Source organism: Micropterus salmoides, unplaced genomic scaffold (genome assembly GCF_014851395.1).
Source record: "Micropterus salmoides isolate LMB-PRFRI ecotype aquatic unplaced genomic scaffold, ASM1485139v1 Ms_hic_scaffold_2, whole genome shotgun sequence".
NCBI lineage: Eukaryota > Metazoa > Chordata > Actinopteri > Centrarchiformes > Centrarchidae > Micropterus > Micropterus salmoides.
In genome coordinates, this window is record NW_024041150.1 from 15278559 (window position 1) to 15295876 (window position 17318).

General features: G+C 38.9%; 1 protein-coding gene across 5 annotated transcripts in view; it reads right to left on the bottom strand.

Annotated features, from left to right (window-relative positions):
• nrxn2b (neurexin 2b) overlaps positions 1-17318 on the bottom strand; it is a 704163-nt gene that overhangs the window by 297567 nt on the left and 389278 nt on the right. For all 5 annotated transcript variants that reach the window (XM_038732127.1, XM_038732126.1, XM_038732128.1 and 2 more), the window contains one exon: positions 236-409. In XM_038732127.1, the coding sequence (XP_038588055.1) occupies positions 236-409 (174 nt within the window). The remainder of the gene's footprint in view (positions 1-235; positions 410-17318) is intronic.

Here is a 17318-nt window from a genome sequence, read left to right on the forward strand (position 1 = left end):
TAAATTTCGAGGGGGGACAGTGGTGTACTAGCATCATATCCTGCTGTTCGATATTGTTACAGCTGCCTCTGAAGCCTGAAGCGGAGTGATACAACCAGCAGAGAGAGATGCGGAAGGTTTTGCATTGTATGTTCAATTGTTACAAACTGCTGCTTTAAGTAATATTACTTTTGAAATGGAAAGTTACACACGATTGTTAATGTCAATGTGCTGTACAGATGCTTCCCTCACTCACCATCGCAGCCTCGTTCCACCTGGCCCACCCTGTGGAGGGCATCTGCAATCAGGTCAGGGAGTCTCCCATTCAGGTCCACGGAGGCCAAACAGCCTTGGTACCCGTCCCGGGATGCAATCAGCTTGGGCAGATTGCTGTACATGTTCTTTATCACGCCACCGATGTACAGCTCCCCTACAAAACACACATATAGAAGAAGGAAAGAAATTGAAAGATTTTATATTTCTCACAGTCTACAAATTACCTGTGCACAGCATATTTCACTTACATTGCACACTAAAATGAAATGAAAATAACCTGTGACATTTTAATACAAAATACATTCTGTATTAATACAAATATAGGGAATGAAACATTTTCAGACATCAACCAATTTCATTTAAGACCTCTGTAAATATTAATATACATATTAGTGTTAGGGAAGCATAAAAACAAACATGTCAGGGTAAGGAAGCAGAAAAAGGGCTTAAAGATAATACAGTTTATTTTATTTTTAATGTATTCTACCTCTCATCACTACAATCTGAGTATTAATCATTTTGTTGTTGCTGCTGCTGCTGATGCTGCACACAGGTGACATACTGTAAATCACCATGTTGGTCAGTCAATAAGTATTTCAAATACTGTAAATGGACTATTGCTGGACATAGCTATAAAAATACAACTGCAGTATCATCATCTTAGAAATGGATTATGGATGCATGGATACATCGGCCTAAAAACTGGTCATATTGGACAACAACTAAAGCCCTAGCCCAGACAATTAATTACCTGCCATTAATCTGTTACTTGCCTGTCTAAATTTACTCATTAGCTACTGCTAATGTTAATGCTACAGCTAAGGCTGACACAAGTTCAGTACACTGAAGTCACAGCCACAACATATAAACTTTTTTCAGTGTTAGTACTTTTTCACATAATACAAGGCAATGTAAATATAAACATAATTGTGTAAATACAATGATTTTTGTCTTTGTACTCACAGAATTATACAAAGGAATTCAAAGTAGAGAACCAAATTCACTATGGCTGCTTGGCAAACTACTGTAGAAGGCACACACTACTGCATACACTGTATCTGCTTGTTTTGTCTACAAACCCCCGCGGCCTCTTACTCAGAGGTTCCTCACCAGCAACAAGAGAGTTTTAACCAGTTTTATCCCATCGACTTGTCTGAGCTTTTAAAAACAGTATCACAAATGAGAGTGTCCTCCAGCCCACTTGATGTAATACCTACAAAGTTTTTACTGAAAGTAATGGATTCTGTTGGGCCCCATTTTATCTCTGTTTTCAACAGCTCCCTATCTACTGGTTGTGTCCCTGATTATTTTAAAACGGCTTGCGTGAACCCACTTTTAAAGAAACCTGGTTTAGATCCCTCCCTCCCACATAATTTTAGACCAATTTCAAAACTGCCTTTTATTGCAAAGATTCTAGAAAGAATTGTGTCCAAACAGCTTCTCACTGTACTGGAAAATAACAAAATATTTGAAAAGTTTCAATCTGGTTTCAGGAAGTACCACGGCACTGAGACTGCCCTGCTTAAAGTCACCAATGACCTTTTAATGTCTGCTGATGAAGGTATGTGCTCTGTCCTGGTACTCCTGGACCTTAACGCTGCTTTTGACACCATTGATCACAACATCATGTTAGACAGACTGAGGCACTGGGTGGGGATCTCTGGTACTTCCCAAGAATGGTTTTCATCCTACCTGTCAAATAGGAAGTTTTGTGTGTCTGTAAACAACTATGTCTCCTCATTCTGTCCAGTTAAATATGGTGTGCCTCAGGGGTCGGTCTTAGGACCCATTTTGTTTTCCTTGTATCTGCTTCCCCTTGGACATATTATCCATAAACATGGCATTTCTTTTCATATTTATGCTGATGACACACAAATATACTTGCCCGTCAGATCCACAGACCCTGGAATGCTGAGTTCACTTAACAACTGCCTTTGTGAAGTTAAAAAATGGATGTCCTCCAGCTGAACTTTCTGACAAAACAGAAATCCTGGTCATTGGGTCCCAGCAGATGGCAAAACAAATACTGCCATCTTCTGGTTAAGCCTCTGGCAAAGAACCTTGGTGTTTTGTTTGATAGTAATTTAAATTTCGAGCAGCACACCACAAAGCTTGTTAAATCATGTTTTTATCAACTTAGAAATACAGCAAAAATTCGATCTATGTTAACTTTTAAGGACACCGAGACCATTTTACACGCCTTCATCTCATCACGCCTGGATTATTGCAACAGCCTTTTCACCTGTTTAACCCAAAAATCTACTGATCGACTCCAGACTGTCCAGAACTCAGCTGCCAGGCTTTTAACCAGAACAAAGAAATATGACCACATTACTCCTATTTTAGCTTCATTACACTGGCTCCCAGTATGTTTTAGAATTGACTTTAAAATTCTATTGATCACTTTTAAAGCTCTTCATGGCCTCTCGCCTTGTTATATTTCTGAACTTTTAGTCCCATACGCACCAGCACGTACCTTGAGATCCTCAGGCAGAGGTCTGTTGTCTGTTCCAGAGTCTCGACTGAAAACTAAAGGGGACAGAGCGTTTGCTGTCAGGGCCCCGAGGCTCTGGAACAGCCTGCCTGAGGAAATCAGGTCAGCTGAGTCAGTGAACTCTTTTAAGTCCCTTCTTAAAACATACTTTTAGAGGAGAGCCTTTCCCGATCTTATTTGACTTTATTTTATCCCTTTTATTTTATTCTATTTTACTAATTTTATATTTATCTTAAACGTGTATTTTAGTCTTTTCAATGTTTTCATGCTTTTATCTTGTGTTGTTTTTGTATTATTGTCTTTTGGGTATTATTGTCTTTACACTTGTTAAAGCACTTTGTAACTTGTTTTTGAAAAGTGCTCTACAAATAAAGATTATTATTATTATTATTATTCCTGAATAATTTGCTCAGTATAAAATGGCCCCTTATGCTGGCCACAACCTAGAGGATAAATGGGGCGATTTGGGGTCCGAATCCTCCCGACAATGGCTGGGGCATTCCCAGTCCAAGGCTGGAACAAATTATTGGCCCAAATGATCGTGTAATGTGAGGAGTGTATATAATGTTAAGGTCACCGACATCATTTCTGATTTCTGATTAGGGAGCCTCCGATCAAAAACCCCCAACAAGAGTGAGCTGAGCAGGAAGCGTCACTAATGCGTCACTAAACCATTCTGATTCCCTCTTCTTAGGCATGAGTTCATTGGTTCATTCACAGTTTTATTCTCTAGTGCAACTAGCTAACAATGACAGTCTGCCTCCATGTTTATTTATGTCTGAAGTCACGTTTAACTCAAGTTTCTGTGAGATCCCAAACCCCTGGAATCGCCACAATGAAATATTTTAGTATAAACACCAACTGTGTGGTGCTGCGTCTTGACTGAATCGTCTAGTGTGTGGCATTCTTACGTCTGAAACATTTAAAATCTGTTAATTCTGTCGTTATGTCTGCGGTGTCCCAGGTTTTTATAATTGGTTAAAATCTGATAATCCTCTAGTGTGCACCAGACGTTAGTGTTGTTGTAAAAGGCTAAATGAGCAAGTCTTTGACCCATTTGGGGGTATGTGTGGTTTTCTATGAATCACAGATTGTTGCTGATGCAGGTTACAGACAGTAGACATTACAGTCACCAAAAAAACAAAATGTTTTAACAGGGCAGATCATGAATTATTTTTTAATGATCACTTGGTTCAGTAGCTTACAGTCAACATGAATATGTAGATTGTACAGCATCCAGCCTGAAGCACTGGAAATAGAATTTGATGCTTAAAAAGATTTATTCTGTGAGCCTGTCGATATACTGTATTTTTCTCCGAGAAGAACATAATATAGAGAGCAGCATGTTCTCATGAAGGAAGCAGAATTTGTGAATCCTCAGCGAGATGATAAAGCTGAGTTTTGGGATATCTCGGCGCTCAAGCACAATTAAGGTCTCTTTACATTACAACATAAAAGGAAATATCCATCCACTTTTAAGCCCAATTATTTTCTCTATCTGTCTCTCTTTTTCTCTCTCAGCCCTCTGTACTGTAGAGTTGTGAAGAAAATGCCAAGTAAAATTATGAAAAACACAAAGAGGCCTTTGATGTAGAGCGTATGAATAAACACGGTTTGAAATGCTTCAGGCATTTCTCATCATCAAAACTCCTACTTTACCCTTTATCTTTAAGTAGGCATAAAAAGAACATCCAGTAAAACCTAGCACACAGGGGCGAGATCCTGCAACAAAGATAGGATCATCAGTAAACCTTCCTACTCAGAAAGAGAAAATATATATATTTTCACAGCTGAAAACCAGAAGTTTCAACTTTAGCACTCTGAGAAGCAATGAGCCACTGGGTCAATTATGTGTGGACTTGGTGTAATGGAATGAGTCAATGATGTTTGCTAACTTCTCTCTAGAATTAATGAGTACTTGACACTTCATATTTCCCAGCCGGGGCTCCCGGGCATTATAATCAATACAACAAATTCATTAGCTGTCCAACTGAGTGATGTCCTGAAATCGAGGCTGCAAGAACCATTTAGCAAATATGAAATTATTGGTATGGAGTTAATCTCAAAAGAACAAACAGTGCATTTCCTGCATAAGTCAGCAGCATGTCTGAGATTCCACTGGCTGACTGCATAACAGGAGTAGATAAGAGAAGAGGGAGGGCTGCGCCAGATGTACTGTAAAAACTAGTCATGCAAGTTTTGTTTTCCACAGAAGATGAATAAATATGGAGCACACATACACACACCCACTCGGACAACTGGGCTCTCATTGTGTTCAGTTTGGAGTTGAATATTTTAATTTGAATTACAGATTTCTTTGGGTAAAGTTTTGAGTTCCTTATTCATTTGGGCCATGCACAGCTTGTTCCGCAGCATGCGTAATAGCTTATCTACCTTGTTTTTAATGTGACATGGCTGTAGTGTCACCTGGGATGTTTACTGTTGAGTTTCCAATTCCAAACATCTAAAGACTTTGTTAGCACGTGAGAAATACACAGTGTCGTACCTAACACAGATGCAAGCTCTGCTACATGCATAATTTCATGAGTGACCCAACGTAAACTCCATTTTATCTTGTCTGTTTATATTTTAGAACCATTTTATTTCACAAAATTAAAAAGAGCTCTAAGTTCCGGGCGAATGAGGTAACAAAATGGTGATTAAGCTTACAGCCCACTGATGGAATCCTTTGCAGCATTTGCATTGTTCCGAACTTGGTGTCGGTGCCAAACTTCCTGGAAAAAATGCTGTATTAAGTTACTGCTAATGCAAACCGAAGAGCGGCATGCGACAGGCTGCACACCTCCAACTTCTCAGCCAGGTAACCAGCTCCTTTCACTGTGCCCTGATGTTTGCAGACTCCATGATGGAAAAAGGCAGATAATTGCCCAACTTCTTTATTAAAACTTTATTTAATAGTTTGTTTAGACCGCACTTGCTGTCGGGGCCTACCCCCAATAACCACAGGTGTCACCCAATCAACCAGGACTGAGAACTGGGTTCCACTCGGGGATCTAATAAACAACACGAACTAAACGTGTTAATATGAAATTTTGACTCATCTCTTGGTCACAACTATTAGTTGCTGTGTACTTGTTATTACACAGTGATGGTGTTAGTCATTCTACAAAACTTAGAGAGGAAAAAACATTTTGAGTGTTGCTATAGACCTAACTGTGATATAAACCTGGGTCTTGTTATTTTGTGAGTAATCCTTATCATTGATATGGATAAGTTATTCATTGCCATTGGACTTGGGACTGTTCTAGTGTGGGCAGGTTGAAACAATGAGTAACCGTTTTCCTCCCAGCCAGCCAGAAACTGTGTCCTCGCATGCCTCTGCGGTCCCAGCAGTGACGAATGCCTGTGCAGCCGAAGAGCTCAGAGCAATCCACAAGACGGGACCAATTACAGCCTCCCAGACATCGCCAGAGACTACCACCTCCACATCTCTATGGTTACCATAATGGCCTCTCAGGGGCTGAATGGGAGGAGATGGGACGCAATGGTACGTGGGCCCAGGAGAGCCTCTGACAGCACAATCTGGAACAGCACACTGACATGACATTTATACTGGACAATTACGGGTTTTCAGAGGGTTTCAAAGTGAAATCTAAATCTCTGTGATGATGATTTCATTTGTTTTCCACAGTGTGAGAACCTCATATATCCATTGGCGAGATGGTACGATTACCTCAGGACCCATGACGGCCATTCACAACGTGTTCTTTGATTTCTACTAAACAGAAGAACTGACTGAAAAATATTAGTAATTTTGTTGTTGCCTAACAAGTTTACTTTCTTAGAGATGCGTAAATCCCTTGGCTGTGTTGTTTATATATATATCTATCAGATACATATATCAGAAAAACTACCAGACAAGAGAAAACCTCATAGCTCCAATTTCACTGTTTTCATTATCTTTGACTTATCTGTAAGGGGTATGAATTTCATGGTGGTAAGCCCCATGCCACCGATCTTAACCGCCAAATAGTGTTTAATGTCTGAAGTGCTCCAGCTTCTATAGGAAAATAATGGAGTTGTGGATATTTCTATCATGAAAAAGTTTACTTTTTTTGTTTAAATCCAATAGCAGAGCTATTCATTTTATTCGATCAGTACACCATGTCAACTCAAGACCCGTATTTCATCCTTGCCTGTAATTGGCTCCCAAGTGAAGTGATGGTATTGCCCATATCTAGCAATACTCTGATATACATTATTTATATCCATCATTAAGAGAAGTTTGATAATGAGAATAGGCCATGAATGCACAATGCCGGGTCTCATCTCTAAGCAATAATCAGCTCCCTCTTGCCAATTCCCTGGTGAACACAAGGCCCACCATTAACTTTCATTAAATGCCCTATTAAGAATCTCTGCCTCCCTCTTGAGTCCTCACTCTCCTCTCTCTCTGTTGCTTGTGTTGCCTGGCTCCCATGCTGGCTCTAATTGACAAAGATTGAATGATTACTGATGAGAAACACAAAAACACGTGCATACACACACGCATGCTGTGGGCTGCGCAAAAAAATAAGTGCAAGGCAGTGGTGGTGGTGGTGGTGGTGTGTTATAGGCAGGGCTGAGACAATGGCAGCCAGCAGGAAGATTGTGTGATTGCTAATTACAGAGGCACTCTGATCTGCAGAGACGCCACAACAAGACGACTGGTACGGAGAATAAATGTTGACGCCGTTTGCTTGTTAATTGCTGATTCTAAATCACAAGTTGTATAATTATGTTGCGTCTCTATGTTTTGGATGTGTGTCTATCTTAAAAACAAATGGTATATCAAGAGATGTTTTGAATTCTGCAAGGAAAAAATAATGTAGCCAACTAAGGCTATAATTATTTGATACCGCAGTGGCACGTTTTCACTAACAGGTGCGAGCTCGCTCTCTGTCGGTTCTCTTGTAACCACAGGTGGTGAAATACATTTTCAAAATCTCTCAAAAGGCGGAGCTCTTTCTCTAATGCCTTCAACGTCGGCAGCTAAGTGAGGGAGAAAAATCTGTAAATAGATTTATGTAATTGGAAACACTGAGGGAAAACGCAACATTAAATGATTACAATGACATCAAATTTACTGAGTGTGCATATATTTGGTATACCATCACCACAATCGAGGTTCTGTCATAACACAAACTGACTAATGACTCATCAATATTCATGTCATTGTTTGCTTAATAGAGTAACTGATCAAATTACAGTTAATTAGTATTATAACACATATATTTCTACAGTAATACTATTACTATTATTATAAAGCATGACTTGTTTGTCATGCAATAATTACTGTTTTTGAATTGCAGCATGTTTTGTGACACATTACATGCCTAAAATGACTCATTACAATTAGCTCTTCAAAATGCACATTGACATTTTTACACAGGCAACCTGAGCAAGAGAGAACACAACAGAGAGGAAGAAATGGAGTTCTTACTTGCTATTGATTAGCAGTCAGCTCATTATTGTTTCTTGAGCAACAAACAAACTAGTCTTTCCAGCTCTAAAGATATAATTTCTACAGCAGACTGACAACTGACAATATTTCAATTAAAGTTAATATCATACCCAGAATGAATGTGCTCTGTCATGCTTGCTTTTTATGGGATGTTTTGATGCAAATATTTTGTTTATCTAATAATCAAGAGCAGCATTATTATTTGATTTGCTCATCTCCATTAATTCAGACGTATGTCTAAGCTGATCATTTACAACATTGTTGTATTAAAATTATACAAGCTGCAACCAACCCCATCATTTCCCTACAGGCATGTATATGGAAAAAATATCCAAATTTCTAAAACAAAAAACAGGTAATTAAACATGTTTGCCATCATGACGATGTTTCATTGACCCGAACACAATCAGTTTGTATGCGAGCCCTTAAGAAAGCTCAGAATATGTATCAGTGCTTGAAAGGTTGTATGGTGACACAGGCAGGCGTCACCATGCACTTTGATGCTTCCATTTTCTTTATATGTGTTCTTTCCTTTCTACTGCACTTCAGTTCCTCTCACTTTGCTCAGTCACTATCTATAACTTTCCATTTTCCCTGTATTTGTTTTCATCTCCCTGCCCTTTCATTTTCCACCCCCGTTTTGCACTCACAATATCCTCACCTTGTATTTCTCTCCTACCCAGCCCTCTTTGCATTACTCGATTCTCCTCTAAATGATTTCTGGTGCAAGTGACAGTACAGGTCAATTGTTCGGGCCGGTTATCTGAGTCTTTTACTGATCTAGTTTTTATTGCACCTGTTAAAACTGGCTGAAGTTGAATGTGAGCAGACTGCACGTTTGCACAGGTGACACTTTTTGGAGTTAGTCCTCTGAAGCTGCAGTAGCGACTGACTGTGGGCTCAGAATTTCAGTTTCAGATATTACATCTAAATCAGTTTGATCTAAGTGAGATTCCAGCTGTGAAGCAGACAATGTACCCATATCCAGGAGTAAAATCCACTGCTGCCACAGTGCACTAGCAGTTATTCTATTATTCACTGTCATTGGAACAGCCCTGCAGGTTCACTCGATTACAAAAAGACTTGTTCATACTTAGATATTACTTATCTATAATTCTATAAAACTAACTTTGATGAAATCTCTTTTAAGGTGGGTTTCCCTTTACATGTCAGTTGAGTTATTTAAAGAATCCCACTGTTATGATTCTAACGGACCTTCATGATGGCCTCTGCCATAGGTTTTAAAATCATATAATGGGGAAGGGCATGCTTTTCTCCTCCCACCTGTCTTTTTAGATGATGAAGAAGGTGACTTGGGAATGTGAAAAATAAAGAAACGCACCCAAAACAATATCCCATTCATCAGGGGGCATTATTACAAGCTTGGCCCCTGCTAGGTGAGTACAGGCCAGCCAATGAGGCCCCAGGGATTTATGACTGATGTGGGATAAAGCCAGTCCCAGTCTCTCTTAAATAAACCCACAACTGACTGTGGGAAATTTATTTCCATTATTGTGTGTGTAATTTTGAGAGTTAAATAAAATAAAGTGGAGGGAGAATTTCAGAGGTCCTATAACCGAAACAGCAGGTGATTAATACAATCTGTTGCCTTCTCTTACTTTCCAATAACCTTTTTCTCACAAATCATTTTTATATTAACTGAATATTTTGTGTATATTCACTCTGCAAGAGAGGAGGGCGACTCCTCTGGTTGCAAAAAGAAGTCCGGCTCCATTAGAAATAAGGTAAAATGACCCTACTTCTCACCTGATTTATTACCTCAGTAAACACTTTACTAATGAGTTTATGGTCTCAGTCGCTAGTTTCATGTTTTCTTCAACACAGCATGATGTTCATTTAGTAAATTATGGTCCCATTTAGAGGAACAGAGACCATAAAGCAGAGTATGCTTCAGGGCGGGATTATCTATGACTGACAAGTCATTACCTTGGTGATCTGTCAATCAGGCTAGAGTGACTTGTAAAGCTTATTAGGAGTTGGCTGTTCACTTTTTACTGGTGAGTACATTTAGTTTTAAGACTGTTGTTCGCTAGCCATTATCATCTCGGTCAAAATGACAGTTAACGTGAATTACAGCTGCACCTAGCTAAGCAAGCTAGTTAGCGCCACCGTCTTGTTCAAATATGGTCACGTCTTCATGTTTTAAATTTTCATTTAGAGGAATTGTTTAAGTTGAGTCTGCAGAGAGGTTGTAAAAGAGGACAATGAGTATAAACTGTACAGACATGCACACGTGTGCAGGCATAAGCACACAAATGCACTCTGAAGAAGCACCGTCTCTGTCTGGGCTCAACCTCAACCTGAAGAGTTGTCTTTTGATGAGAGGGAGATGAGGCAGGAAAAAGGAGACAGGAGAGTGGGAAAATGGTCAAAGCTCTGAGTAATGCCATAGTAAATTGTAATGGAAGACAGGTCAGTGAGAGAAAAAGGCTAAAACACGCTGCTCTATTGCAGCACTCAAGCTACCTAGCCCATCATTTATTGAGAGAGCACTGACATTGAGCAGAAAAACAGAGGGGATAGAGAAGGACATGGGAGGAAAAAAGAATCTAGAAGGGCAGGTGAAGCTTTTAGGACGGCATGAATGACCTATATATTTAGGCTGAATCATGACTTGACATGACATTTGATGTTGCCATGTTGACTTAAAAAACAACTTTCACTTTCAGAGGTGGTTTCTAAAAAAAAAACTTACGTTGATGAAGAGAAGCACATTCAAATCACAAAAGTGAAAAGAAGAAATTGTAAAACAGATAAAAAGGAGAAAACTACAACATAAACTCAAAAGAAGAAACCTCAACTTACTAATGAAAACATTGACAATGAGGAAGATAAGAACGGTGATCATGACAACATGTGTGCTGTGCTGATGATGTAGATTATGACAAATTAATGGCGCAGTCTGGATGAACTCTGCATCTGCCTCCAGTGTCTTCACCATCCAACAGCTTCCTAATGCAGAGGTGCTATGCAAGAGGCTGAAGAAAGTGCTTGAGACATTTATACCATCTGACATTAGGCGCTAATCCAGTTATGCTGCATGTGATTTGTTTAGTTATTATTATGCAAATGGATTCAGGTGCTGCTCTGGCAGATCTTTATTACATTGCCTCCTCCCTCTCTGTCATTCACAATCCTACTCCAGGTGCAAACTGAATCTGTTTTAAAGAGGAAACTGAATCAAGTAAACATGTTTTAAACACAGGCACAGACACACATAGTCAAACTGACATTTCTCACTTTTCTCTTCCCAACAATGTTGTTTTTCAGTCGAAACCTTCCTTCCACACTTTGAGCTAACAAGCCTCACGGGAACAGCGGGGTGCTATTATGTTCCTGCATGAACTAAAAATCATTCGTCTAAACAAATTCTATTATCAAATGTCTTAAAATCTGTTTGAAACAAATTTAAAAAGTCAACTAGTGTGTCCTTTTCTTTACACTACTGATCTGTCTGATTGGCTTCAAGGTACCGACACTTTGTACAAAAAAAACTGAGAAGAAGTATTTCTTTGTTTGATTCTTATTATATAAGACCAAACCCACCATCTTTGGCGGGAAAAACAACATTTTAGCTGTACCTGAGCCTCCGTGGCTCCACAGTGAGTGTGATGGGCTTAGACATCAATGGAGTAAACATGCCCCCAACATCCCTCTCTTTAAGCCTTCACATTTTGGTCATTGATAAAACTGCCAAAACACAGTAGAAGTAAAAATTAGGGGGGGAGGGATTGTCTGACAAAGACATTTGATGATTTCTCACTGAATTCAACACATGGAGAGAGCAACTAGTGGAAGCTATGTGTTGAAACTCTTGCCCAATGGTTTCTGGTTGGCATAGATATTTGAGATTGCTTTAAAGTTTAGTTTCAGCTTAATAGAACCTTGACTCATTTTAACACTTTAAGCTAAAACTGTATAGCTACTCTACTGAAGATTAAAGTCAAGAACATTTCTGAAGAACGATATGTAATCAGTACAGCACAGTATTCGTAATATTTTGCCTCAAGATTTATGTTATGCTCTGTGCTGTTTCTCTGGTGCCTGAGGTGGAAATAATTATTATTTTAATTTCCACGGCTGGACAATGACTTTCTTCATTATGATCACATCTCTGTCTTGTCCTTCACTTGACAGATCTACACCGTGTTCTTGTTACTGTTGCCCCAGAGATGCTGATTTTAAAGACTTTCACACTGATGTGATGTTACTGGATGAGGGCGATAAGAAGCAATAGAGAGGGAGAAGAAAAATCTATCCTTCTGACATAAAGGAGTAGACCTTGGTGATATGGTAATGAGATTCTCTCTCTCCACATAATATAATGGAAGGACAGGAAATCCCTCTGGATGTAGTAAAGGTTCACTTTACCTGTAAAATATTAAAGCATTAGTGACGTGTACAGGAGATGGTCATGCACAGTGGTACTGATGATGTGCTGCTCATGACTAGCAGGCCTAACTGAAGCAAACCAGTGTGGCCCTTACAATACCACATTCAAGGTCAAATGCTGGACAGATGACAGGACACAATAGAAAACATGTATGTTTTGTTGAGATTGTATTAAACTCATAAAACAGCTGTATCAGGATCATTTTCTTTTTATCTGAGGATATACAATCCTTTTGACCAAATATACCCCCTACTGGGGTGTCCTTGAGCAAGACACTAAATCCATAGCAGCTCCAGAGCTGCTGCACTGCTGCTCAATTTGATCCTCTTACAGAGAAGGGTAGCGCGAGAAATTATCTATGTAGTATGGCATTAGCATTACGATTAAATATAATAACGTAAAAGGAGGCAAAGTAGGTGGAAGCTGCGGATGGACACCTGCAGGGGGACGTCATCAGCCAATAGACAGAGGCCTTGACTGGAACAGGGGACTCCTGAATTAGCAGAGAGTGACCAGCAGGACAGGAAGGATTCCCTGTAAATGTGTTCACTCAGTGGCATCCACAGTTGAACTGAAGTTGGTGGTTAAAATGGACTTGAGTCTGATCTTGCCTGCTATGTGCATAATAAGCTAAAAAAATGATGTCGCAGATCAGGTTGCCTAAATGAGTTTCCTTCATAGGGTGCCTAGGCTCATCCTTACTGTCGCATTGAAAGAAGTTAGTCAATGGATAGATAGATTTTACGAAGATGTCACTGATCAAAATGTTCTAAAGTAATGTTCTAGTCAAGACTTCTTAACAGATTGAGGAGGTCAGATATCCCTAAGGATCTTAACATGTGTGTGTAAATACTGTATATGTGCGTAAGCCTGCAGTACCTCTACTGTGCTGTTACTGCAAAATCAGTTCCATAAGAAGATATTTGCATAAATGTGCAATAAATAAACGCTTTCCAAACTAATGCTAATGGGGTAAATGTAGACCTCACAATGACAGCCCACTAATCAGATTTGTCTTAGGTCACCTGCACATGTGTAGTATCACAAAGCAGTTAGTGTGGCTGTGATAACCATGGTCATCTCCTAAACAGCTCGTTGTGTCTACGTGCAAACAAATAAATTGACTATTTTTCTTTCTTTGCTTTGTACTTAGACTGTTTTGCTTCCTGTGCAATAGATATACTCAAGCCTATTCATTTTACCTTGCAATATTATTTGTTTTCTTAGTATTGTTGTGGAGGCTACATCTGTATTCTGCTCCCACATATTATCAAAGCGGTGTGTTTCATTGTTGGCTGATATAGACATGGAAGATTCAGTAGTTTTTTCTTCAGCCATTATTTTTCGATTCATTTCCCTGGTTATAACGTGTAACACGACAGAATATGTATTTGGCCAATCACTTCCAAAACCACATAGGCCTACAGAGAGCCCAAGTCACTTGCTTCCACTTCCAGCCCATTATTTTGTAAAAAATATGCACGGTAATCAAAGGCGAGAGACAAGTTATTTTTGTATCCTGTTTGAACTGTGCCCTGAATTACACATATGATGTTTGTCAATTTAAAAGATATTTATGTCCGTCAAGAAAGTTGCAGTTTGTCGTAAAACAGTAAAGTTACATGTCGTTTTGTGTGAAAACCAATGAACTACATATCCCGCACAATATACATCACCAACATATTAGCACGGTAATGCTAGCTAACGTTCATTGCTTGGTTGCTGCTTTTTAGATAACTTTGCTATGTTCCACGCAGAAATGTGTCTCACCTGATGTGTTTAATCCAACCACTCTCGGTCCTTTTATCACATCATCCTCTCATGTAAGTTTTTGGATTCTAGCTTCAGTAACGTTAGCTTCAGTCATTGTAGTAGTTTGTTTGTTTTAGTCACAAAAATGACTTAGTCGTGGCGTTACTTAACTTATATGGTAAAAAAAAAAAAAGAGAAACACAAAAAATGATCTCCTGGGGGAAAGTCTAACAAACAACATCAATATGGATCATGATGAGCTGCTTGCACTGGCGACTGACGACATATACAGCAGTATTTTATTAAGTATTAAAATCATAGAACAAATATTATTGTGCTGAATATGTTGCCTTTTTATTGTTGAGATTGCAATGTAAAAAGAGAGCATTTTGCATTTTATATTGACCTGGAAAATATGGTGCTTCCTGCAATTTGTAAGTTGTAAAACCAACTTTACAATTACAGACAATAGGTATGAGGTATGAAGCAGGATTAGTGTAGCTTGATTTGTCAGACACTGATATTAGCCAGAAAGAAGAAGAAAGAAACGGGGTAATCTCAATTTTACCACTGGCAAGAGAAGAGCTTGTTAAAATGTGTATACCTGTTTGTCTTTCTCTCCTCCTCTCTCTCTCTTGCCAAACCTCTCCTCCACATTGTGTCTCAATTTGTTCTGCTTTTGTTGAAAAATGGAACATATTCAGTGTCATCTCTTTACAATTCTACACAAGTAGTCCTCATTAGCAAGCATCTTCAGAAGGAAGGGACAGGCACTTTCTGAACATTGTACGCTAAATTATTTCTCCTCCCTGCATTTCCCCAACCTGAAAAAACACTTCTTAGATTTATTCTACTGTTGTTGTCCTCATTTCCCATCACTGTCTTTAATACTGACATTAATATCTTTGACACTGTCATGTTCTTTGCATAGTAAAGTAGGGCATTCCCTTAAGGGCAATGAATGTTTGTGTTCACTTCCTCTTCCACATGACCAACACTGTTTATGTCAACTTCAGCTTTACAAGGAAAAAATACAAACAGAACTGTACGGCAGCACCAGTAATTTGCTAACACATGGAGTTTTCTGTTTGGTTTGCTTGACTAACTTTGATAATATATTGTTCCAGTTTTAATCATCAATCAATTAATTAAGATGTTGCAGGTTATGGCGAAGGACAGATATTCTCATTGGCTTTAGTCAGAGAACATTCACTAATTAACTTTAAGTGTCCTTGGTTCAAGGTTTTATGTGTAGTACTAATGAATTAATGATCAATATATCACTGTTAAATTAATTGTGATACCCTGCCATAATTAGCATAAACACATGGAGACAACTAGCCTCTGTCCACCTAAAGTAGTTTTACTGGTGCAAGTGTTCCCCTAAAATGAAGACATATCATATACACCCTAATGCTTCCGGTCACAAAGGGGATGCAGCTAATTGCTTCTGCTATCTTACCCAAAGGAGGCTGCTTGTCTTCTGGGTGATGGCCTTGTTTATTTTTGGTAATTATACTGAAGCCTCAAAATGAACATGGTAATTTCTAATATTAAAGTGCTACAAGTGACACACATAAAATATGCTTTACTGTTTGTATTACACTGTAGTGAAGAGTTGAAACATTTATACCATAAATGTGAAAGAATGAAACCAATACCCCATCAGGTCCATGTAGCAAAATATCAAAAAGCACTACTGAAACAGGCAAAGCGGCACTCACATCAAACAGGAAATGCAGAGTTTCCTGCAGAGATTGAGGGAATGTCATTAATGAAGGTGTCATGGTTTTGGTTTGTGTTCTGTTAGTTTCCCGTTTTGTTTTGAAAGTGTCTGCCTCTTGTGTCTTCTTTAACTGTGCTTCCTGTCTTTGATTTCTTGTGACTGCCTAATGTATCTCACCTGTGTCCAATCATCATGCCCTCTCTGTTGTATATAAGTCTGTGTCTCCAAACTGTTTGTTGTTTCTTCGTCTTCATGTATCGTCAAATGTACCTGCCTGTCCTATATGTTTCCCTTTGTTTGATTTCATCTGCCTATGTTCTGGATTTGGATTATTGCTTTTTGAACTGCCTGCCTCACCTTGTTTGTGAGTTTTTCAACTTTTGTTATTAAATTCTAAGAATCTGCTCAGTCTGGGTGTCTGCATTTTGGGTCCGATCCCGTTTTCCTGTGGATTGGCTTGGCTAAGCTCGACAGAAGGAAATCCCTTCCTTACTTCTGAATTATTTAGTGACAATTAACATTTTTACTGGAGCAAAGTAGCAGCTGGGGAGTTTATACTGTACATGATCCCCATTGGTCTTAGTCATAAGATCCCCAAAATACAAACTGCAGCAGAGAGTCCAGGACAGATGCTTCAGGAAATGTATTGGCAAATAATATTTTTTAGTTTTAGTTTGACATGCTTATTCTGAGCTTTAGAAACACTGTTTTAGATGCTCCATGAAGATCTTCTGATTTTGTCTGTGGTAATTTGAATGGTTAGTAACCTCCACTTTCGGCTCTGTAAGTAACAAAGCATCCAAAGAAATTTGTTCTGAACAAGAACAAATTGACCCGAACAAGCAGTCCTAGTTTGATAATGATGTACTATGCCAGTGAAACATGCGTATATGGACTATGAAACACTCTATCTCCCTCCACTCTTTTTTTTTGCATAACACTGAATAATAGTGACTAAGACTGGAGTCAGATCTGCTGGTCATAATTGTGTGTCATACCTTCCATATCAAATTGACAAGTACAAATTCCAAGCTCCAAAACTCTGCACTCAACGTTTGGTTGTAAATAGTAATATCACAATCAACTTATCATGATTTATGGTATTTTTCAACTCTTGTGGGTTTTTCTGTGTCATCATGTTTTACCACCATACTGGAAAGCTTGTCTGGCATGTTTAATCTGCATTGCACTGTAGAATCAGCAAGGCTATTTC